Below are 25,041 nucleotides of genomic sequence, written 5' to 3' on the forward strand. Positions count from 1 at the left end.
TGTTAGGGAGCTGTGTGTTTGAGGGGCAGGAGGCAGAAGGGAACCAAAGTTTTTATTTTATTTGCAAGAAGTGGCTTTTCAAAAGCATTGTTTGTGCTGAGTTAAAAAAGCCAACCACCAAACACCAAACATTCCTGCTGTTTTTCTTTCCCACAGGATTTGCATTCCTCTTTTTTCCAAAGTAGATGCCTTTTTCTGTGTAGTTTACAAATCTATAATCATACATTATTTGTGAAGAAATTACTAGGATAACAAACATATGAACCTAACAATAGCAAAGCATGGTGTGCTTACATACATACACAAACACTGCCGTTCCAGCTTAAGAATGAACTTAAGCCAATATACTTGCTTTCATCCATCAGTGCCGTACTACATGGAATGATGGTAAAATATCATGAGAGCTAGCTGAGGGAAACTTGGCATAGAATGATTACATTTCTAGATTTATAATTATCTCTGGATGCGCTAGCAGCACAATTCTTAAAGATTGCATTTTCCAATTTCTGGAGCAAGTCAGACTGACACTGTGATGCAATGGAGAAGAGAAGACACCCTGAGGTCAAAACCAGATCCATGGGTCCAGAAATGTGTTCCTGCTCTTGAAGAATGCAACATGAGCAGTGAAAGTTACTTACGTTTCTTAGCTCTCACTTGCGGTGTGGCCATGTAGTCACAGCTGGAAAGCAGCAGCTTTAGATTTCAATCCATTAGTCCAGATTCTCTGTTTATCCCAAACAACGAAGGTATGGTTTGTGCCATCGGTAATCTGATAAGTGTGAAACACAGACAGAAGTCTCCCAAATGCTCGAGGAAGCTAGAAGAGGAAAAATAAAAAGGAAACAAAGCAGGAAGGGGAGAAAGCTTGCCCTCAGGAACACCTGCTGCATTTGCCGTTAGTGGTGAAATTCATATACACCTATAAATAGACATCTGTGGAGAAATCAGCCCTCCAAGCATAGATGCAAGGCCTAGGATGAAGAGCAGGGGAATCTGTGGTTTCTTCCCCCGAGGATGTCAATATGTACAAGACTTCCAGAAAAGGTCAGGTGAAACCACAGTCTGACCTTAACCTATCCCAAACTTCCCCATCCCCAGCCAGAGCTCTAGCATGCGGGTTTGAGATGGGAAATGTAACAAAGATTTCATTAAATCCACTAGTGACTTTTTTATTGCCATTCCTAGATGACTACAGGTTGAAAATATTGAGACAGCATAGCAATAAGGGGCAGTACACATTTATAACTGGTTGTACAAGTCAAGCTAAACTATCAGTACGAGAAACTCCACAGACAAGGTTTTCATGATTCTCCTCCCTTGAAAAATGGAGTACTGCCCTGAAAAAGGTGAGGGAAAATCACAGCAATCCATTTAATTCCAGCTGATCTCAAGATCCAAAACTTTTTAAAGGAAGGCTGGGTTCTATAACTGCATTTGCCTTGCAGCCTTGCCAGCTTCTTAAGTGCACTCATTACGATAGAGGCTGAATGCTTTGAGCTGATTCTGCAGTTTATCGATAGCATGGAAGGCATTTGGGCCATTCAGGCCATTCAGTGAGTTTGGACTTCTCCAGATTCAAGAGCTGATTGGGGGTCTTCTGGGAATATCATTCAAAATTGTTTCTGCCATTTTCTGCTGCAGATAATAAAAATGCCAATGTTTTCAGTAATTTTTCTCTAGTAAAAATAATGCTTATGGAATGAGCCCAGGATGTAGAATCCTCTATTTATACACAGAACCTAACAATACACCCAGCAACTGTTTATACAGTTTTCTGTTTCACAACACTGTTCTGGAAAGGCCATAGTCGGGAACTTACAGGATAATCCATCTCTATGCTTCTTCTACTCTCGACTTCTTTGACTAAGACGCCGGTTTGCTCATTGTGTGGTGATGATGTACTTGTTTGCTTATTAACCATTAAATTGTTCATTATCGCGTTCCAAGTTATTCAGCCAAGCAGCCATCAAACAATACATTTTTGTTACTGTCATGCTACTGAACAGGCAACTTTTGTTTTCAGTTAGGCCTTTAGTTAGGCAGACCTTCTGCAATGACAGTTCTTCATTTCCTTCATAGTCTAGAAACCTCAAGAGGTCATCAAGCCTCACCATTTTCACCAGTACAAAATCAACTATGTCAGTGCTATTATGGAGACAAGAGGTGGTACAGTCCTGACAGAGCTGCAGACATCTGCAAAACAGACCTTTAGACTTGAATCGGTTTTCTAAAGTCTTTCACAGCCCCCAAAGAGAAACAGGCACTTCCACAGTGCAGTTAAACTCTGTCCAATGTATAATGGAAGTGGGTCAAATGAATCACAGGCTGGAAATGCCTGTTTCTCTCCCGTGGGATTCATCCGTAGGTGAGGTGAATTCCACTCTTGCTGCTTAACCTGTTCGTAAAGACTCAGTGATAGAGAAGGCACAATATCCTTACAAAAATATATCTGAATGCTTTATAGTCATATTGCTTCACAGCTTTTCCTATTTAATTTTTCTTCCTGCAGTTAAAGCCCATTATTTCTTGCTCTGTTTATTATAGACATGGAAAACAGACCGTTCACTTTCTTTCTGTAGCAGGTCATATTTTTATGTCCCTTCTGTCTCCTGTGACTATACTCCCACACTCAGTCTTCATGTCTGTATACTAAACAAGCACAGGTTATGCAACCTTTCTTTATAGGTCATATTTTTTGGAGCTCTGGTCATTCCCCTTACTTTGCTGCAGATTCTTGCTGGTTGATATCCATTTGGCCACTCTAGCACTGCTGAGCTTACAAGTTATACTTTGTATTTCAGACGTTAAATTCCTATTTGCACAGCCCACAATGATTAAAAGTTGTATGTCATTATCAGCACGGACAATCTTAACATGAAAAGGACAGTTCAGCCGTCCTGTTTGTACATTACCAGCCCAAGAAGGGTGGTACTACAAAACCAGACAGATAGCAAAGCTTTCATTAAATGTATTTGAACTCTGGTGATTAAATTTAAATGAACTTCAGCGTGAGCAAATCTTTTTTACTTGAACGTCTGAATGCACAGACACATATACACATGAATTTGTCAAGTTGCTTCTCTAAGGGGCAGTCTGAATCAACAGAATTGTCTCTACAATATGAACATGTGAAGTTTGCTAATCTGCATGAAATATTCCTAGACAGAAGGAAGACGGAAATTAACCTCAAGAATGACCGTCTCGGTCAAAAAAGCTAGGGAAAGAGAACATGTGATAACTTGAAGACAGCCCCATTTTACTCCTTCAGTCAGCTGGAAAGATGCAGAAGGGCATATAAGGGGAAAAGTATGGGCTGAACTTCCAAAACCTCTACTGTGGATTGCTTAATGTCAGTGTTTAATATCTAAGAGTTCCCCTTCTCCCAAAGGTTAAAAGGGACCAGGACAGAGATATATATGCTTATAAAACCAACCCACTGTTGCCAATAATAAAACATTTTTTATTTTGACTTCTTTTTAATGTTCTGACATATTACTGCTCTGAAGTTCAGAATTTCATTGGTATTAAAGTTCATCTTTGACCTTTCACCTTTTTATGTGGAAGAATTAGTCAGGGAGAAAAAACATTCCTCTTTGCCCTGGCTTGCTTATTATGACTCCCTCAAGAATTTCAGTCTGAGGCCATTTGCCAGAACTATGTTTAGCTCTGAGAGGAGAAAGAACCTCCCTCCACTCCAGAATGCCGCCATCCAAATTTATCTCTTGGCTTTCACTGAAGACTTGGGTTTTAAAACACTCTGGATTAAATTTACCCCAGGAGGGGTAAAAGAGCTTTGCTATGCCAGTTTACTCCTACTGAGAAAAGTTGACCTTCAGAGCTGCTTGCTAATGAACCTTCTTATTTTATAAATTCCTGGTGTTTTAGGAATGAACCAAGCCAGAAAGATACCCTGTAGAAGATAAAGTTCTTACTGATGCCATAAAATGCCAGCCCGTGAAAGTCACATGCTACAGAAGGCCGTAATGAGAGTGACAGGAATTTGAGAAACACTGGAAAACTTTGACTGGTAACATTTACGTATTATGCAAGCAAAGCAAAGCTTCAAGCATCCTTGAATTTTATGCTTGAAGGCACAAATTGATTGCTTGTGGTGGAAGGAATAATGAAATTCCTCCATGTCATAACATCACAGAATCAACCAGGTGAATTGTAATGGAAAGGGCAACATTCCTCTGACAGCGATGGTGATTGCCAGAGGCAGCCTTCTTGTTTATATTCACTTAGAAAAGTTTCAATGCATTGTGTATCCATGCATCAGATCATCTTTGGAGTAGATTTATCTACCCCTTCCATCAGCCTCTTCATTTTGTACAATTACAGAATACACATGTATCAGAGACCAGCAGCGTTATATCCAAAGCGTTCTGTAGGCAGTCCTGCAGTGGCAAAAGGTTCCTTCCCTGTCTGCTTGTTAATAGTTTTCATCATTCGCCACACCGAAACAGGGTCAGAGCTCTAAATGAAATAACAAAACTGGTATGCACCCCACCACATTTTGGCAGTAGGACGATGCCAGTGGTTAAACAAAGCCAACATGAGAGGAGTGCTGTGCGTTGCTTCCTCATCCATGTGGCAGTGAAAGGCACTTAAATTGGACAACACAACACGTAAGGGCTTGCAGCAGCAAGAGGAAACTAATTTGGATTATCTGTATGGGGAACCCAAAGACTAGAAGAGACCAGGGAGTGGTCACCAAACCAAAGCACGAATCCCTGGTATACGGAGCAGAAGCAGTAAGCTGGGCTGCAGGTTTCTTCTCTTGTTCTCTGTGCTCCCACCATCGGCAAGGAAAGAACATGCAGAACTGAGGGAGAATGATAATAGAGATACAGAGGAGAAGTATGAGAGACTGGACGTCAGATCTGAAGGATCTGTGTAATGAGAAATGCGATAGGGAAGGGGAGGTAAGACCAGTTATTGGAAGCAAGTTGAGACACTGATTATGAAAAAATTAAGAAGCAGGAAAAGAAACATACGTACAAGTAAAGTATGAGGAAGAAACTGAAATGAGAATAGGAAAATCAAGAGAGAGTCAGGGAAGTCAGAACAAATGAATAAGAGTTTGCCTTAAGGGGAAACACACAGACATAAAGGGGAGACATATAGGCAGAGAATCAGTAGCTGAGGCCAAATGTTATTGTCATTTCCACCTGCTGACGTACACTCAAAACTGTACCCCAAGGAGAGCTTACAGGACTCCCTTTGTTATGATGCCGACACTGCTCACAACATTGGATTTAAGCAACGGAGTGGAGAAACGAGGACCTGTGTCATAGTGTAACGTGTATTAAACTGTTCATCACTTCCAAATCTGCACTGCTGTGAGTGCTCCTCTCACACTCTGGTAAATACAGCTCTTCATAGTAGTGAGACAAGCTACCTGAGTGAAAGAAAAATGTTTCAGAGTTGAGTAAAACAGTGCAATCATAATAACTTTTGTCTATAAAACTGAAAAATGCATTATGTAAAATGGTTCTTTCAATTACCCACAAGCAAAAGCGGTGTTCTACGTCATGTTCATTACTGGTTATGTTACAGATGAATACATATTGGTGTGTACATAAGATGAAGACAATTCAGTGGTCCTTTGGATTTCCTTCTAGTGAATACATCCATTGTTACTTGAATATGCATTACCCTGAAGTATTCAACGAGTCCTGACTTGGAGTCTTGCATGCTGAGAGCTTCCATGAAATAAGCCAGATGTTTCCAATTGTGTAACACTGGGAACATCCCACAACACAAGCAGCTTTGGGTAGTACATCAGCTTAAATGATTCTTATAGTTTTAAATTCAATGAAGCCAATTTTCACTTAAACAAAGGCTCCTTTACACTGCCAGAACCATGACACAGGCCTTCATGTCAGTGAGAATCTGGCCCAACTGTGTCACTGTTTCTCCTAATGTTTTCTCCTAATGTATTTGTCTGTGTTTGTCTTCAAATGTTATGTTATGCCACAGCTAAACTGAAATATTACTGGGATGGATGCTGGTGGGTTTTGGTAGTCCATGAAGCAGCATGCAAAATGTTGTTTTATACACTCCAGTATGCTGTGTTTTGAAATCTTGGAGGGACTAGAAAAATATGAGTTTTATTTTTTAATTTCTTAAATGAAATTAAGTATTTTATTTTATATAACAAAGTCACGAAAGGTGAAAGCTCTAAGCCATAATAAAGTTGTAAGTCAGCCTACCTAACAACTTTCTTTGTTTCTCAACCTATCATCTTCATTTGGAATAAGAGGTTGCTCTTGCCAATTGTGCATTTTTTTTGTTCTCTTCTTTGGCAGATGTACATTCAAGGAAAGCTACTCTTTGCCAACTATATTTTCAATGGGTACAGCAAGTCAGCTAAAGACCTTCAAAAACAAATAGCTAAGACAAGGAGTGATTATCGCATGGGTTACTGTCTTCCAAGTGATTTCAAGTTCAGGTATTGTACTTTCCATCATCATGGTTTTTAATCACTTAATTCTGAGACCTTTGGCTTCTTTGTTCAATTTCTTAAATATAAAGCACTATGACTCAGAGCAGCAAGTACAGAAATCTCAATCGCAAAGCATTTGCACCTTTTTGGTGTGTTTACAAGTTCTCCATCTTGTACATTCCCTCCTGTCCCATTCAACAGTTAGGACTGTCTAACCCTAACTGCTGAGCTACAGAATCTTTACTGGCAGTTACCAGCAAGGAGGAAAGAAGAAAACAGAGGTGAAGGTCCTGGGCACATCCCCCATTTCTTTTGTGCATGTCTGACTAAGACTTACTTGTCTTATGGGCTGTTATATTTACGTTTTGGCACTATCCATACAAGTTTAATTGCAATTAAAGGACCGATTACTTTAGTCAGGTGTCTTCTGGCAAGTAGCTTCTTCATTTAATTAACAGTTGCAGGGAAGCTTTAGAAGCATAACCTGGAGAAATAGCAGCAGATGGTCAAATATTTCACAGATGCATACTGAGCATACAGCTCCCAGAGGGAGCGTTTGCAGGAGCTAAAGCATACGCTACAACAGTTAGCTCTCCTGTAGAAGTTTCCAAGCAGAAACAAAGACAGGCAGAAAGGGGAAATAATTGCAATGTATTTATTACATAGCTTTTGGCAACCATATCATTATTTTTAATTTAGTGGTGCTGCAAACCAGTAATCAAACTGGAACTTCAGAATGGCTGGTATGAATGCAAAGGCCACTGCATTCCACTACTAATTTAACCACTACATCTTGCAGGGTGTGATGATGATGATGATCTATTAAGCTATCGTTAATAGCTGAGAAGCAGTTGACAGCAGTGGCAGCAAAGAACACAGGATAGAACCCAAAATGAAGTGGGCAGTCTTTTGCTGAGCTGCTCTTAGCTAACTTTGACAGGTCACGGAAAGTCTGTTCCTTTCTTGTATTTCTTTTTAGCTTAACAAAACAATGTATTTCATTTACATTGAACAACAGCAGAAAACAGCACATACTATAGTTGTAGTCCATTCTTCTCTGAAGGAAGCTTGTCACTTCACATGTGTACACAAAACAATTACTGGAGTAGTAGAGAAGTCAGGGATTAAATATGACAGGTAATTAACAGTAGCATTTTCAAACACATTAATTACTGGCCTACCGTGCTTTCCCTCCAAGTCAGTGGCAAGCTTTCTTGATTGCAGTCAGGACAGATGAGCTTTAGGCTGGGTGCTTTTGCAAATGCTTCTCTGAGTGACTGGAAAGGCTTCACCAGCCTGCGGAATTCCCTGTGCTGGTTCTTCTCTATTTTCCGAAGTATTTCCCACTGTGGCATCATCCCTAAATGCAACTTTAGAAGCAAATGTAGGCAAGTCGCACGGACTGGCATTTGCCTAACCTAAATCTAAGTAGAACCAATGTCACGTGGTCAAAGCCAGCATGGTTATTCTACATGTGTGTTTGTGCTCCTCGCTACCACAGCACCATGACAAGAAATCCTTAAATGCTACCGCTGGGACATTCCACAGGGTTCTTTCCTGCACAGGCTGTGAGCACGTGAGCAGATGCAACTGGGGGCACAAAACCAGTCTTAATGAAGGAGAGGGTGATGAAGAGTCTGAGAGAAAAGCAAGGCTAGGTGACATAGCTATTTCCATATACACTACTATAATTATACAGGTGGTGCTAAAGATGTGATTAATTTCATCCTTAAGTAAGTGTCTAATTACAGCTGATCTCCCAACCTCAGAAACAGCTAAATACTCAACACATAGGTGCATGTGCATGTTCTGTTCACTTTCTTTATTTCAATACCTTGGGTCCACTGTAATGGACCTTTTGAACTCTTTCCTCCTGCATAGCACTGCTAAAAAGGGTTTAGCATCAGTGAAACTTTGAAAATCTTGCTTTTCACTGGGAGGATAAAAGAAGCACTATCATTTCTCTATCTGTTCATGGAGTAATTTCTTGGGAGATGGCATTTTCTTGTTTGTAAATCAGCTGTTTCTCTAATGGAAGTAAGCAAACAGGTCCTACCCTGCATTCATGTTTTCCTCTTCATCTACCTGGAAGATGAGTTAAGCATGGAGACAGCATAGAGAACTGAGTGACTTAAGTTGAAGGCCACATTTCTAGAAAAAAAGTGCCCTTAGATTCCTCTTCCAAATCTCTCTTCAAAACTTGCTTCACTCAGGAGACTACAGGTTTCTTAGCATATGTCAGCAGAAACAACCATCCGTGAGACTTACAGACTTCATCTCTTACTACATTTTTTGTCTCTCGTCCATTTGTTTATACCACGGGTATCCCATTCTAGGCTTCTTCTTCACTATCTTACACAAGTATGGACTATGCTGCAAAATAACCCTAGGGAAGCTTAAGACAGTAAAACTGATTACATGTTGGGATCAGTGGAATAATATAATAGAAATCTGAATGACTGGCTTTTTAGGACTGGTCTAGCTCCATCTCCGCCAGACCCACTACCCCAGACCGGGTTACCTGACAGGGTGCGAGTATTTCCAATATGAAGCAGCACAGTAGAAGGATGAGAAGAACAGGTTTTAATGAGAGAAAGGAGAAATACAGCAATACAGCTGATACAAAAAAGTACACAATATAACACAAGTGTCTAATAAATTAGCAGAGATCTCGAGAAACAGGAAGAAAGTTTCAGATGGCTGAAGAAAGAGGCTTGCTCAAAAAGATACAATCTTAAGTCTTCATAGATATATATACATTCTTGGCAGTATAGGAAACGTACAGTTCTTACATAGAAAATATTGACTGTCTGAAGTGGTAGTATCAATTCCTGAAGAATATTTGCATATGGTACATTATGAAGAATACACACAGGCAATTTAGCATTCAAATATCTCCAAGTAAAGGAAAACATTACAGACCCTTCTCAGTAGACAGGCTTCTCCTTCTAACAGCAGCAATTGGATCTGTTCAGTATTCCATATGAAAACAAACCAACCAACCTGGAGACAGCAAAGAATAAGCAAGACCTTTTGTACTGCACAACAAATTATGCACCGATTAGGCAGCAAGATTCAATACATAAGAATAAATACTCCTGCCTCACCAAGCTTCCCCTTGCCTTTCAAGATCAAATTATTTCCCTTCTTCCCCAGTCATCTCTAAGCTTTCCTTCCTGGGGATATGAATTAGGTGAGAGTGAGTCAGACCTAAGTGAGAAGAGCGGTCAACAGCCGTTAACCTTAAAACCAATACAGGGAAAGTTTACAGGAAGAGGTGTGCATCAGCCACAGCTCCTAACATCAGCAAAAGACAGCCTTTGTTCTGATAACAAAGTCTAAGCATTATGAGGGAGCCACAAAGCTTCAGATAAAAGGAGCCAGTCTGTACTGTTGCCGCTATTTTGGCACTTTCAAAGCGTACAGAGAAACTCTGTTTCTTAGGAGTCATACAGCTAGATAAGTAGAAGACATCTCCTGCAGAGCACCTAAGTTCGGTTCCTAGGTTAAAGATCTACCTGCTAACAGTCTCCTCCACTGCCACATTATTCTGTTCCTAAAGCCCCACCTACCCAGCCATTTATGTGATGCTGAAAGGGATTTTGCTAATAGTTGCCACACGGTTGCACAGCATACAGGTCTCTGAAAGATGATGAGAAGATGCAACTGGAAGCATATGACACAGAAAAACTTTCTTTCTTCAGTCATCACTTATTTAGACAAGAATAACCAGTGTTCATTACTAAAGTGCTTGTACTAAGGAGCCAGCAAAACATACTGCAGAAACTAACTATTGCCAGGATTGCTTAAAATTAATTTCATCTTCAGGATGAAAGAGGAATTATAAATAAACTTCTGTATAAAAGATCAAACAAAGTGCTGATACAGCATTTATGCATCCCTGTAAAAGCATTCCCTATTCCATTCAATCATTACTAATTGAAGGATGGATAAGCGACATCCATGCCACCTAGGCAGCCGTCAGGGATACAGGATAAGGAGAAAAAGCAATACATGCAGTAGTGAGGCACAATTTTAGTAGAGATGCTGAAGAAATAACAGCAACCAAAAAGACTTTGAAAGCGATTAGCATTACAATTGAGAAAACTACTTCTGAAACTGGGGAAAGCCAGCCAAATTTTTTAAAAAATGGCTTAAAAATAATCCTGGTGATGCACATCATCAAATATGTAGAAATGACTTTAAGTCCTGATTCATATCCATGGGAAAAAGGAAGGAGGTAAAGTGGGAAAGTAAGAAAAAGAGAAACAAAAGGGTTTGGGAAAATATCACAGGCAAGAAACCCTATCACAAAGAAAGGGCAGAACCCAGGAATGTCTGCCTGCTACCGCCTACATCCAACCCAGAACTTTAGTTCTCGGAGCCTTAACACAGCCAGCCACCAGGCTTCATGCCTGCTTTAAAGCCCTGCTGATCTAAACCTGCTTGAGGCCGATCTCATCAACTGTGTTTAAAGCAGCGTCAGCAACTGGCAGGGTAGGTGCAGAAGAGGCTCCCAGTGGAGCCAAACCACATGGGTTTTCAGTGCAGTCGAAGGAAAGAGGCTGACATCATACAGAGCTTAAAGGAAGAGATACGGAGATTGATTTACATACAGCTTGATACACCAGCACAGCAGGACTGAGTCTTTCTGGGGAAACGAAATGTAGATAAAACAGAGGGGTTTTTAAGAGCTGCTGAAGACTACCAGTCTGGTGAATGTTTCCTGTCTCCCACTGAAGAGAAATTGTGGATCCTTCCCAGTGTCTGCAAACTTCAGAGTGTATTGCGTGTGACTTCCCTCTGTAGCCCTGCCAGAAGTCTCTTGCAGTTTGCTCTTTTAAACATTTCCTCTTATATTTTAGCTCTCATTTATTAACCAATTAAACAGCAGCTTATCAAGATTCTTTTCTTTCCCTTCCCGGTGGTTTCCTTGGCAATCTATGCTGCCCTTAGGCCCCGTTTTGGGAAACGCTAAGACTTAGCAAGCAGGAAATGTTGAGGAAGATGTATTTGTTTACATGTTTAAGACAGGGCAGATGGGCATACAGGCACTCACAGCAGCTCAGGTAAGCTTATGTAATGAGGAACACGTGTTCAAGGATCAGTCTTGCTGAGGAGACATTACCGTCTTATGATCATTAAGGAGGGAGGTTTCTGGAAGTGAATGTTCTGAAGTCCAGGAAGGAATAGGAGGGCCAGGCTGAAATGTAGGTCAAAGCTCCCTGGAAGGAAAGTCGGGACAGACAAGTTACCAGCCCTAAGAATCCTTCTGTTGATGAGTTTATGACTGGGAATGCGCAACAGTGCCTTGGTGTGGATTCCATCTAACCTGCCATTTCATTAAGTTCAGACAAGGGGTTCAGAAATGAAGGGAGAAAGCGGCCAAGTTCCTAAAGAGTTGGCAGCAGAATGCTGGAGAAGAGCTGAAGACTGCTAAGAGGGAAGAGAGAGACCGCCAGAGGAAAGAACGGACCTAGCAAAAACTGGAGCTTTGAAAGATAACCTGCAGAGTCATCGAGCCTAGCTCAGCACCCCTGTGGTCGATCACCTCGGTACAACCCTTCCCAGAAGTGGTCAAACCAGAAGAGCTTCTCCAGGCTCTGCGTGCCCAGGCCCTGTCTTTTGCAGTACAGCCACTAGTATTTAAGCTTCTATTGCAGATATATTACCTGGTGCATTATAGGATAGTAACCTAGGTGAGAAACAAACAAACAAAACCACAACTGGTTTGTGTGGCCTATGAAAAGGAAAGCTGAGAAGGAAGAAGTTTATGAGTGTGATTGCATATGGCATGGATGCTGCAATAGAGCAAGACAGAGACAATAAACCCAAATTGCTTGCGAGGCACCTTGCTCCTGTATCTGTTTCACTCAGCAGTGTTCTGTGATCTCTACAAGCTTTGCAGACCTCGAGAACATAGGTGCACGCAGACTGTCTGTGAACACTCACGTTAGGACATTAAAAACTTTGAGTACAATGTCATACTGAGCGGTGCAGGAACAGACAGCATTAACATGTTTAAATTTGACCAGCTGTGGCTTTGGATGAAAGATCTGGAGGACAATTTATAGATTTCTGGCTTTTATCCCATAATACATTTAACGTATTATTATTATTATTATTGTTGTTGTTATTTTAGAAACACAGATATCAAACATTATAAACAGCTGTCATTTATGGTGCTTCTATTGAGATCAAATGCATGATTCTCTGTTAGTAATGACTACTGAAGATATTAAGCACTGACTTTTCTCTTTTTGTTTTTTTAGGAATGGACCTCTTTTTAATAGCACAAAGTAACAGAAAGCATTGGTCACTCTATTTGGAAATTTGAGATTATTTTCAGTTCTCGTCCATGCAGCTGGAGAAGGTCAGGAAGCAGTCTTTAAATATTAAAGCAAATCAAGCTAACTAATGACACTTATTTTGGGACCATGTACTAGAATTGCAGTCATTTCTAAACCACAACTGGTGTTTTTCAGTAAGCCAGAATTACTTATAAAAGCCAAAATACACCAAAAGCGTCATATAAATTTGAGCTGCCATACATATTATTTCTGTTTTCATTATTAGTACTCCCCATTATGGTGTCCGCCTTCTGTTTCAGTTCTCAAGTTAACTGGGACAGTCAGTATACATTTCTAGATCTAGTCATTCAGATGCTGAAGATACAGAAGAATCAAGCTGTGTTACACACACACAAAAAGAATTTGTGTATTATTTTAAAATCTGAAACTGTTAAGAGTGGTGGTAAAGGGAGAGGACCATGGGTGTCACTGCTGTCACAGGGACCAGAAAGGTGAAAACCATAAGCAGAAAAGAGAAAAAGAGATGCACGATAATTTCAGTTTTACTGGCCGTATAATAAACAGCTCTTGGAGACTCTATGGAGTAAGATGCAACAGGTATTGGGCAGCCTAGGCCTGAAGAACAAAAAAAATGGAGGAGTGAAAATGAGTGAGGAAACTAATGAATGGCATCATCCTCAATCAACAGATAATATGGAGAGATGAAGGAAGCAACATATGGAGTTCAGTTTATCTCACTTCAGTACAGACATTAATGATGTCAACTCACAGCATGTGAACATTAATTCAAACTGATTTAAATTTCAGCTATGGCATTCCTCCTCATCACCCAGGCATATATTCCCTCCTGCTCCTCTGAGATGCTACTAGTGCTCTTTCAACCACACGATGAATTAGTTGAGGGAGCCAGCTGAAAGGTAAAGCAGTGGTGCACTGTCAGCCAGATCCATGTCCTAAAACCGCTGAGTGGTTACAAAAGCCAGCCTGAAGGAGGGACTGAGATTGCATGGCCATGGCAGTCTGGACCTGGATTGGTTTAAGCTGCTATAGAACTGCATCCCCTAAAGCAAACTGTCCGTGAGGCCTTTAAGATTTAAACCTGAGAAGGTATAAAGGTCAAAATATGCTGATCATGTGAAAGTATTCAAGTTTTGGTCCTATTCAACCCTTTTAAAATAAGCCACTTTGTAACAGAGACAGACTGTTCTTCCTCATCTACTAAATTATAGTCACTTCTTCAGAATCCTGTGTTTGATTCAGGAAGTGTTACGTGGGCTAACAGAGCACTCAAGCTGTTGAGTCAAGTTTTATTCTGACAAACCTGCCAAAAACTTAAGAGATGGCAGTGTGAAAGGTGAGGCAGAATATCAAGAACAGTTACATACTGATCTGTAGCTCAAACTGTATCGGTCTACAAAGCAAAGTTCATGGTAGGTAGGTTTTACTCCTACCTATGACCATGGCCTATTATCACAGTTACAGGACCATTATCACTTATCTAATTACTGCACAAATTTCCAAGTCAGATAAATCAAAGTGTATTTTTTGGCATTTAAAATTCAAGGTGGTAAAATAAAAACATATCATGAGAATATGAATAAAGCACACCTCCAAACATTTTGCAAATTAGCCACAGAAGCCTTCAGTTTGATCTCTGATATCCATATATCCGCTCCCATGTTTCTTGTGTGATAATATATTTTGTGATACCTGCTTATTCATCAGAGACCCGAAAAGTCAAGCTGAAATTTAAACAAGTGGTTTTTGGCATCTTTAGTTTTTGTTAGGCCAGGTGGCAGCTGTTCGGAAGATCATTTTGATTTAACAACTTTTTGTTTTGTTAGCAAAGAAAAACATTGTCCAGCCAAATCCTGCTGACAGTGAATAAATATTTCTCCTCCATTAGACCAAATATTTTCATTTGTCATCCTAATAGCTAGGGGTAAAAGATCTGAAAAGATTTTTTTCCTATATGGACTCAAATATATTTGAATGGTAGAGTGTTTTATGGGAGGTGATTATTACTCCATACTCAGCACTGCTGAGGTTACGTCTGTAGTACTGCACCACACTTTGGTCATTATACTTCAAAAACTGGACAGATTTCTAAGGAAAGCAACCAAAAGGTGGAACACATGACCTCTGCAGAAGCACTGAGAGAAGTGGGCTTGCTCAGTTTAAAAAAAAAGAATTAAAAAACACTATTGACAAATCTTCTCATTTGTAAAAGACTGTAATAAAGGTGAGTGCATGCTGGCATTGGGACTAGTAATAATTGACCAAAGATGGGCCTGAACAAATTCATGGAAGAGAATTCCATCGGGACCCGTTAAGCTGACAGCCACCACCACTGGCTCAAGAAGCCCCTGAGCCACAAAGTGTTGGGGAGTAACCTGGGGAACATCACTACACGATCTCCCTTTTCTCATACTCTTCCCTCAGCGTCACAGACAAGATCCCAGAGGAGCCTGACCCTTTAGACTGACCAACTGCCTTCCTCACACTCTGCCTGCTTTTTCAGATGAGACAGTATGAAAACCTGTTAATTGTAAAGAGTAATTAGCCCTGGGAACAAGCCACTTGCAGAGCAACAGCAGCCCTTCACTAAATACTTTAAAGAAGAAGGGCAGTTTAGTATTCTTGACCCCTTGTTTCTGTTAAAAAAAAAGGGATAGACTACAAGATTACAAAGTTCAGTGTGGGCCAACAGCTCTACGCAGTCCACCATTTAGATTTTTTTTACTACCAAATAAATTAATATGACAGTTGCAAATTCTGTACTTCAGATACACATAAAATTTCCACTACTGTAAAACAGTCAGGTCACACACAGACGGGTGTGCTCAGGACAAAGTCTGAAACCTCAGTAAAACTGGCTACTTAACCAGATTCCATCTTGTATTTAGAAAACTAAGTGCAAGATTCAGTGATGTCTAGTAATCCTCTGTCGGGAGTAAAACTGTCTCATTACTGCAACTGATAGCAGAAGCCTTCACATTCGTGAATCTTGCTTATGGTTGACACAAGCACATTTGACTCCATTTGAAAGACGCTCGATTATCGGTCTCAAAATTTGCTTCCATTACACCACTGTTTCATTTCTGTCATGAAGACATACACTTAAAAAAAGGGACAAGTAATCTTCTTACCATAGGTCTTTGCCCCCATTTAAGCCTTTACCTAGATCTTTAGCTGTAAAGTTAAGTGACGTAAAAGATGTAGTGCTAGACTGCAATCCAACCTAAGAAGCAAATATCATCTTTGGAGTGCCTTCCAGGTAGGACAGGAGGAGAAGAAATTATTTAACCCTATATAATTACTTGCTTCTTTACAACTTCACAGAGCTGCTAATTGGAAATGGCATAGGGAAAATGCATTTATTGTTAGCTCTGCTCTTCTGGCTGCTGCTATCCTTTGGCATAACCCATTATTTGGTATGGATTTCCTGATTAACATGTTTCAAAAAGTTGCAAAGCTCTAAGAAGTAAATGTTCTGTTTTCCCAAAAATCCCTCTCTAGGCTAATGAGCCAAAGAACACAGGACAGCACTCAGACCTTGACATGCTCAATATATTAACACAACTCTTTAGTGCTAACGCATACTTCAGTGTGTTCATATATATTATTTTAAATGCAACAATAAATTACGATTGCCAAGAAATCTGTCAGGTTCTTGAAGGAATCTACAGCATGTATGCACAGTCCTTTCAAATGACATAATTATGAGGAAATCTGGATTATAACAGACTATTTATGTATAGATGGAACCTGGTTATCAAATCAAGGGAAGCCATGCTTTGTGTGCTGTACACTGCTAGCCATATTTTTGTGCAGAGAGAATATTAAATAAATCAAAATAAATGACCTGATGGCTGTAACATATAGATGTGATGAGAGGCAGAGAAAGCAAGTGAGCCCAGGTGTTCATATGTGCAGCTTCTAAGACTGCATTAAGTAAAACCATGGAAATCAGTTATATTGCTTGTAGAAAATCTATTTGTTCAAAGCAGGATAAGAACTTGCTCCAAAAAGTCATCCTTTGATCATACCCGTGTCTAATGTCAAGGCTGTAATTTCACACTACACCATCTTTGCCAGTAATGTAAACGTGAGCAATCCTGAGTCTCATGCCAGCAACACAGTATGTGCTGATACAGCTGTTTGGAGGTAAATGCTGAAAACTGCATCACTGCAATAAGAATGGTGAAAAGTAACCCCTAAGAAGGGTGGATTTTTGACCCAAGTGGACTCATGAGCTGGTTTATAACATGGCCACAAAAACCTGTGTTGACACAGCTGATGGGTGAGAAGGAACAACTAATGATGGATGGGGTTTCTTAGGCCAGTTTCATCACCAAGACCAGCATATTATAAAACTGGGTCCCAAGTGAGCCACCAAAGTAGATTCTCCAGGTCTTTTGCTAAGGACTGCAGCAAAGGAATAAAGAGCTAGCGACTTTTATAAATGTGAGATCTGAAATCTATTTTTAGTAGCAATGCAAAGCACTCAGGCTACTACTGACTTCATCCAAAACTGTGAGGACAGTGATAATTCATATCCTAAATCTGATAATTTTTCCAGGTTGGTATCACAGCCATACACATTGGAAACTAAAATTTGGATCCCCTCGGGAAAGTTCAGGAGTATCATTTCTGGGACACACCACATCAGATCATGAGATGCTGGTGGATGAGTTCATGGAAAAATATTAACGGAACATACATTTAAGCAGTCAGAACGATTAGCTAGGAACAAAAAATATCTGGGCACTTTGTGAACTCAAGGATCTCAAGTCAAGGATGAGGAAGACTTCTTTTTCAGAAGCATGGACAATGCTTCAAGCACAATTTATCCAAAGCAGTTGTTCTAGACTTGATAAAAAAAATTGCTTACCACAGAGAAAATAAAATAGTGTTTCATCATCTCAGCCTAAACTTTACAGGTTACAGAAGAATATACTCTACCACTAAGAGGAGGCTTAGCTTCTGAATACACTATGAGAAGCATCTATTTTTTCTTTTACAAGTTCCCCAAGACATCATCCATTCAGCTTCCAGTCTCTTACACAAAATTAAGGGCACAGAACACAGTGTTACTGGTTAATGAGGAATGGTAGAACATTATCTTCCCAAAATCTGTGTGTGAGGGAGAAGACAGGCATTATATTGTGAAAGAACAGCGTAAGTCACATACTCCCTTCTCTTATCAATTGATATTTACCTCTTTATGGTCTGTGAAAAAATCCACATATTTAACAGCATTCATACAAAATCACTAGTAGAAGAGAGGGAGGTTGAAAGAAAGCACTCATTTTCTGACATATGCTCAGGAGTTCCACCCTAACCTGCTGACCTTCATTAGCTTCCCCACTTCCCACAACAGCATCCTAGGAAAGATACTGTTCCGAACCACTTGCATCTAAAAACCCCTTTATTCTATAGAATCAGCAAGAGACAACAAATACCCTAAGTAACTGATGAGGTGTTTTGTGACTGGAAATGTATCTGGGTCCAAGCAGACTATTCCATACAAAGAGGCAGCTCTCTCACTATTAGAGACATGAGACTTCGCTTCATTTTGTGTCAGAGAGCAAAAGGAAGAGAAGGCAGTGGAGCCATTAACCAGCTTCTCTGTGACGTGAGCATCAGTTTGCTGCTCCTCGTAACACCACCACAGAGAAAAAACCAACCCACATCACTTCATACTGAACATCCAGACTTCAGTGTCAACTAAGTTACAAGATACACCTTAGAAAATACACAATTCTTGTTCTCTCATGGATTCTTAATCACACAGGATATAGTTGTGATCTAAGGAAAAATGAAAGAACATTAAGGAAAAGCAAGTATGCAGTTTAAACAAAATAATGTATGTTGTTAAGCACTCAGATAATTTTGCTTTAAGAAAATTACTTCAAGACATAAACAAAAATGTACAATCAATCATTATATCAAATCAAACAATTATATTAAGGTTCAATTTACAAAAGGTTAACAAATAATTAATAGCTGTTTTAATAAATAGGTATTTACTTCTCATCTATTATCAATCCAACAGATAGCTTCTAGCTGTCTATAGTACTTTCTACCGATGTGCTTATAACCCTCCCTAACATATACTACACATTTCTGTAACATGAATTACAACATCTAGAAATCATTTATTAACCCTTCATAAAATTCTAAATAAACCTTAATAAGAAGCGTGACTAACTTTATACTATTTCAGCCCCATACCCCAGGACACATCAAATACTAGCTCTTTCAAGTTTTTATTTAAAATTCTACATTTCAGTTGGGAGCCACATCACTAGCCACAGAATCACAAATGCCTACGGTGGCTTAGCCAACACGCTGCAGACACAAGAAGTGAAACGAAAGTGGTGGGGGAAGATCACAGGGAACAGTTCAGGTTCTTCCAAAAGAAATGTCCTGGCTTTTTTGTTGGAACAGACATTGATACCATGACAACAGAATCAGAGAGCAAAAAACCAGTCTGTTGTAATTCAAGACATTGTTTTTCCTTCTTTTTAGAAACAAAAACCCACAATACCTTATAATATAAATAAATAAAACAGAAAACACAAAGGTAAATTCTAAAACCCACCACTAGGATCTTAAAAAGGGAACAGCCAACTATTTCTTGGATGCAGCCTAAACTTCTCTTACCTGCAAATTTTCAATATACTTAGAAGTCCTATTTAGTGTATCAGACTTAGGAAACAAGATGTATTATATTTAGATCTCCTTTTTTTCCATCCAGTATTTTCATCTTCAAACTCCCACCTTAGTTTTTTTTCCATCAAATTGCCTGCTGTTTGTTTAACAAAGTTCAGCTGAGACTTACACTTTCCCTTCACTTTCAGAGCCTCTATCTTCATTGTCACAGTCCTCCACAAGGCCTTCATGCTCCTGTGTCTTCTCTTCCTCCTCATCCTCCTCCTCCTCCTCCTCTCCAAAAGTCTCTTCTTGCATTGTAGTAAAAGATAAAGACCTGGCAGCAACTTGTGCAGCCAGACCAGATGTGAAGTTTAAATCTGTTGATATGTGGAGCTGGGCCAGCCTATGCTTGATTTTTGCATGTAATGCATCCTTAGTGGGAGACTGTGAAACCTCTACTCCATCCTTATTGCTCGGCTTGAGTTCTTCAACTTCCCCTTCATGCTGATAACACATTCCTTCTTCAGCCCCTGTAGAAATACCTTCATCAGCAGTACTGTCTTTGTTTTCCCCCATCTCAGGATCTTCATACAAATATTCTGTCCTGCTTTTATCAGCAGCGTCCACTTTTGGATTAGAGTCTTTTTCTTCAGATTTATCACAGCTTTGGCTGCAGTCCTGCTTTTCTGTGTCTGAATTCATATGTGATTCCAAATTATTTAGTAGCTTCAGCGGTTCTACAGGAGACAAGGGTTTCACTGCAGCTTAAAAAGGGGGAAAAAAATTAAATGATAACTAAAAGCAAGCTGCTATATATAAATAATTTTTTTTGTGTCTGAAAAGATGCAAGATTCCAAGGGTCAAAATGGCTTAAAAAAAACCCCAAAACAACAGAAACAAAACCCACAATCAAACAAAACTTAAAATAAAAGTGTTTTCTAATCACAAAGCTCAAGTGAAATGTGATAGCTACTTGTAACTACTCTTTAAAATCTGTGACATAAAGAGACAGCACGAAATTGATGACGTTTAAAACCAGCATCAAACACAGATGATGCATTCAATGTTAAAGTAAAAACCAATTAAAATTACTGCACTGTATACAGATTTGAACTGTCTTTGTTTTAAACAACAGTTTACCTAATCCAATAAAGACAGCTGTTACATGAAAAAGTCCTTATAGGCAATAGCTGATCTCATACACCACAACATATAAATACAACACATATTCATACAGTCAGGTAAGGTGTCCTCACAAATAAAGTGTGGTTTAATTTAGCCTCTCTTGAAGTTAGTAGCAGCAGCGAGTCCCATTGCCAGCAACGGGATGCTTGCCAGGAAGTCTCTCCTCCCAGTGTTAAGGGTTAGTATAACTCGGTACAATCACTTCTTGAAGAACAGACGTCTTTCTTTTTAAGAAAACGATATAATGTCCATTTCCAAGTAACAGATTCCCTAAACTGCAGTAGCTCCATTAGAGTAGCAGCACGAACATAAATGAGAGCGGCAACAGCAGATTCCCAAGTAGCATTTCCCTTTCTAATTCCATTCTGACTTTACCCCTGTAAGCAGAGATGAAAATAACTCTGGGAAATACACAAACTTTGCACGGGAAACAAAATTTACGGTATTAGGATTTTTCCATCGCATCCTATTTCAGTAATATTTATTTTAGCTAGCTGAAGGCAGGCGCATCATTATGGTTGTCACATTGATAATTATTGTCATTAGCACAGTGAAAGACTATGGCTTCAAATTTGCATTGCACTGTCTGTTTTAAAACCTTATATATCAAAGGAGCACTGCACCAGACTCATCTCAATTGTTAACGGGGTAGTTCTTTCCCCATCTCGTAAAAAACATGCTGCTGCTTATTTCTGCCCGTTTGCTTGAAGAGGCAGGAATATGCACAGTAATCTTACCATTTGGGAGCAAACTTATTGCCTACTTCCTCCAAAGAATACTTCCAAAGCCAAAATTTCTTGAAAAATAATAGGTACTTCAGATTGGTAGCTGGCCAATTTGCTGAGTTGATTAGTTAATAAGCAAGGTGGAATTCATCAATTCTCAGAGTGTAGTTTTCCAAATCTGAGAAACAGCTGTGTAAGAACTATCATATGGACAAGGTGGGAGAAGGGGAAACAGCTGGGTACAATGCAACCACTGACAGAATAAACTTTTTGGGGAGGAGAGGTTAGGGGAAAGGCTAGAAGTGATTTTGCACCAGAACAAAGCTGTTTTACAATGTTTGACAAATGAAAATGAAGCCACTAACAACTTCACAGACCCCTTCAAAAGCACATCCATTTTACTGGCCAAAGGACCAAAAATATAAGCTCACCTACACTCCCATAAATAACCTACTGCCCAGGCTGTAAGCAGTATTACCATGGTGCGGGGCCTGGGCAAATTAGTTTAGTCTGGTGCCCTGCTAAGATGATGTTTTTCTTCTGGAATCCAACCTATCATTTCCAGTTGACTTCATGCTGTGTTCTTTAGACACATCAACTTGTTTCGAGCTGACCTCTTTTATGTGGAAACCCTCACCAGACCCTCCTTCAACAAACCAAAAACCCTAACAAATCAGAATGGCTTGCTGGGTGCCTTGACTAACAGATTAAAACCTTTGAATATTTCAGGATCTTTTTTCACAGTAATCACAAGTTAGGAGAACACAGGATTTCTGGAATACGATCATCCTGTAAAAGCAAGATTTCAGAGGGCTATGCAAAAGTGTAGTATCATGGCCATCCATTGGCTTGGGCCAATGGAGACAAGAATGTGAATGTTTCTGGGTTTAAATCTTCAAGATAAAGCAAGCCACAAATGTGGAAAGCACAGCTCACAGAAATGTTTCTTTAAGGAATGACTCACAAGTATGGATAAATTAAAGTCTGCAGCAGTAATATGCCAGGGCCCATTATGTCATATTTAACTAACTTGTGTTTCTTTTGAAGAAATAATGAAGAAATTCCTCAAAAACCAGTAGAAGATGTTATGCCTGCTGTCCACATCAGTCTTTCAGAGTAGACCAACACAGTCTGTGAGCCAAAAGGAGACAATATTAATTACTTTCATGAACCACCCTCCACTTTTCCAGTCTTGTACAGGATGGAAGTAGTCAATGATTGGTTCTAGGCAGCTGGAGGAAAACACACTTTCCTCCCTCCCCACCGTTGAATCTCTAATCCTAAAGCAATGTAGTATATATACATGGAAAGAAAAGAACCAACACGAGCCACAAAGGCTTTCAGGTGAACACCTACTGAAAACTACAGGAGTCAGCTGACTCTTCCCAGCTATGGCCACAAACAGCCTGAGGATATACTGATGTGGACAGGTAACAGCTGCTAACCTAGATAAGGAAATTTCCTACGCAAGCTCTCCTGACAAGAACTCTTTCTGCAGCAGTCACTAGATCTGTCAAGACCTGAACTGGAGGTAGGATTCCTGCCCTCTCCCTTCAACAGGGAGGAAAGGAAGACTTGAAGAGATTTACGTGAAGAGTTGTGTGGTGTCACGTCTAACGCCAGAAAGATAACACAGAAATCCTACTCTTAAGCAGACTCTGATGCAATCTGATGTCCTAGGTTTTTTTAAGTCAGCTAGAAGAGAAGTCAATACCAATGGCCAAGTGATTTCTTTTACCATAGTTGTAGCTAAATGGACATAAAGAAGAAAGTTGTGAAGAACAGATATTTTTGTGGGTTTGATGTCAAAAGAAACCGTTGCATAAATAGGTATGGTCTGTTACTGTGTGTTCCCACTAAATTTTTGAAAGACGCAATCCATGGTCTTTTTTTCTGGTAGACTGGCAGAGGCAAAATCCTTGGATATGTTGCCAGACTTCAGGGTTGGTTTTCATAACATAGAACATGACATTTTTTAGAGGGCTTTTCCTAACCTGTCTTTAAGAGGAAGGAATGGAAGTGGGAAAAAGAAGGGAAAAAGGAAGACAAACTACTGCTAGTTTTAAAGATAATAAATCAAACAGCTCAAGCAGTGAAAGGAATCAAGTTGTATCCAGTCTTATTCTGGAAGACAGACAGTCTGTCTTGTTGAGGCAAGAGAGATTTTCATATTCCTGCCTTCAAGTGCAAGTGGATGAAGCTACCCAGCAGTCCTCAGAGTTAGTAAAGGCTAGTTTGGAAGAACTCTTCTTGTTAGTTTTGGTTTTGTTTTTTTTTTTTTTTAAACATATTCTGTATACTCAGTCTCTCATGGAAACAAAAGCCATTCTTACTCTTTTATGAGCCTTTAATATTTCAAAGTCTCACGCTTCACTTTAACCTATATATTTTTGTAAGTCTGGGATAATTTCTGATGGTTTCTTTAAATTCTGAAAAGTAATTTATTTATGCACCCTGATTAAAATACATATTTACTGGAAAGCTATGAAAGAAAGTCAGTTCCGTTTGCGTGGTTTATAGCCTGACAGTTCTCTTTATGCTGTCTTAATATTTTGTGTGTTTAATATTTTAGCTCAGTATTTTGTTTACAGCCAAATTCCCATTTCTCTGAGTTCTTTTCAATATATACTAAAATGATTGCTACAAGTAATATAAAGAGATGGAAAAGCAAACTAAGGCCACACGGCTCTATCAAAGACAGTACTACAGCTAAGCACTGTGTGAATTCTAACAGTCAGAATTTGATGGCAGACAGACACCTACCCTTTCTTAGAAAGGAATTAATTTTCAAAAGCAATGCTTACCGTGGTCGCTGAATAGCAGCTGTTTCCATTTCTGTCTTTCTATTTCTGAAGCTTTAAATCCCAGTACAGATTTTAATTCTTGTAACACCCTCTTAGATTCCTGTCTCTCTCGTTCTTGTCTCTCTCTTTCTTCCTGGGAAAAGCAGTAAAAATCTTCCCTTTTGTATTCATTCTCTGTATCTGAATAATCAACATATGCTTCCAACTCCTAAAGAAAAAAAGAAAGAAAGAAAGGAAAAACATTTTGATCTTCACTGTCAGTGTAGACCCTGTCCTACAATCTGATGCACGATCAAGTGATCACAACAGAAGCCAAACACAGTAATAGGATGGAGCCCTGTTTGAGCAGAGCCAGTGGATCTGACACTGCTCTCAGTTATGTTTGTATAATTTTGGAGCAAGTCTACTCATTGGAATTTAACATTACTGCAGTCACCTAAGATTTACTTTCATACACAAGTATGATCAAGTGATATGCCTTGAAAATGGAAGTCCATTTCCCCATAATTACAGGTGGAAATAAGCAATGCCCATTTCTTTTTTTTTTTTTTATTTACACTGTAAGCAATTCTTCCTCAGTCAGGCATCTTCCTAATTTAACTTATGTAAATCCTTATTACGAGGATGTTCAGAATAGCAAACTCGTCCTCCAATTTTAACTACATTGACTTACAAGCATGAAAAAACAGAGCTCCATTTATGTTATAACAGCTAGCCAGTAAAGTTATTAGTCCCAGCTCTTTGATATGGAAAAAAAATCTAGAGAGAATACATGTGGGGTAGGCTTGGGAGAAGGGGAGGGAGGGACAGAGCAGAGCACGGGTGTTCAATCTGCTTTCAGAATGCATCTGCCACTCCGTTCTGGGATGGAGGAGGCCAGCCTCTCTTCAAGACAGCCCAACCATCAC

At 39.6% G+C, this 25,041-nt stretch overlaps 1 protein-coding gene across 6 annotated transcripts in view; it reads right to left on the bottom strand.

Moving 5' to 3' along the window:
* The window catches only part of VEZT (vezatin, adherens junctions transmembrane protein), a 78,171-nt gene that overhangs the window by 4,302 nt on the left and 48,828 nt on the right, over positions 1-25,041 (bottom strand). For 3 of the 6 annotated variants that reach the window (XM_030002756.2, XM_030002754.2, XM_041120434.1), the window contains 3 exons: positions 24,134-24,341; positions 19,607-20,183; positions 639-769 (listed from right to left, as the gene is read on the bottom strand). In XM_030002756.2, coding sequence (XP_029858616.2) covers positions 703-769; positions 19,607-20,183; positions 24,134-24,341 — 852 coding nt within the window. In that variant the 3' untranslated portion in view covers positions 639-702. Of the gene's footprint in view, positions 1-638; positions 770-9,016; positions 20,184-20,291; positions 20,982-24,133; positions 24,342-25,041 lie in introns of those variants that run through there. The other 3 variants (XM_030002755.2, XM_030002759.2, XM_030002758.2) reach the window with 2 other exon arrangements.

The sequence above is a fragment of the Aquila chrysaetos genome, chromosome 26 (assembly GCF_900496995.4).
Source record: "Aquila chrysaetos chrysaetos chromosome 26, bAquChr1.4, whole genome shotgun sequence".
NCBI classification, from domain to species: domain Eukaryota; kingdom Metazoa; phylum Chordata; class Aves; order Accipitriformes; family Accipitridae; genus Aquila; species Aquila chrysaetos.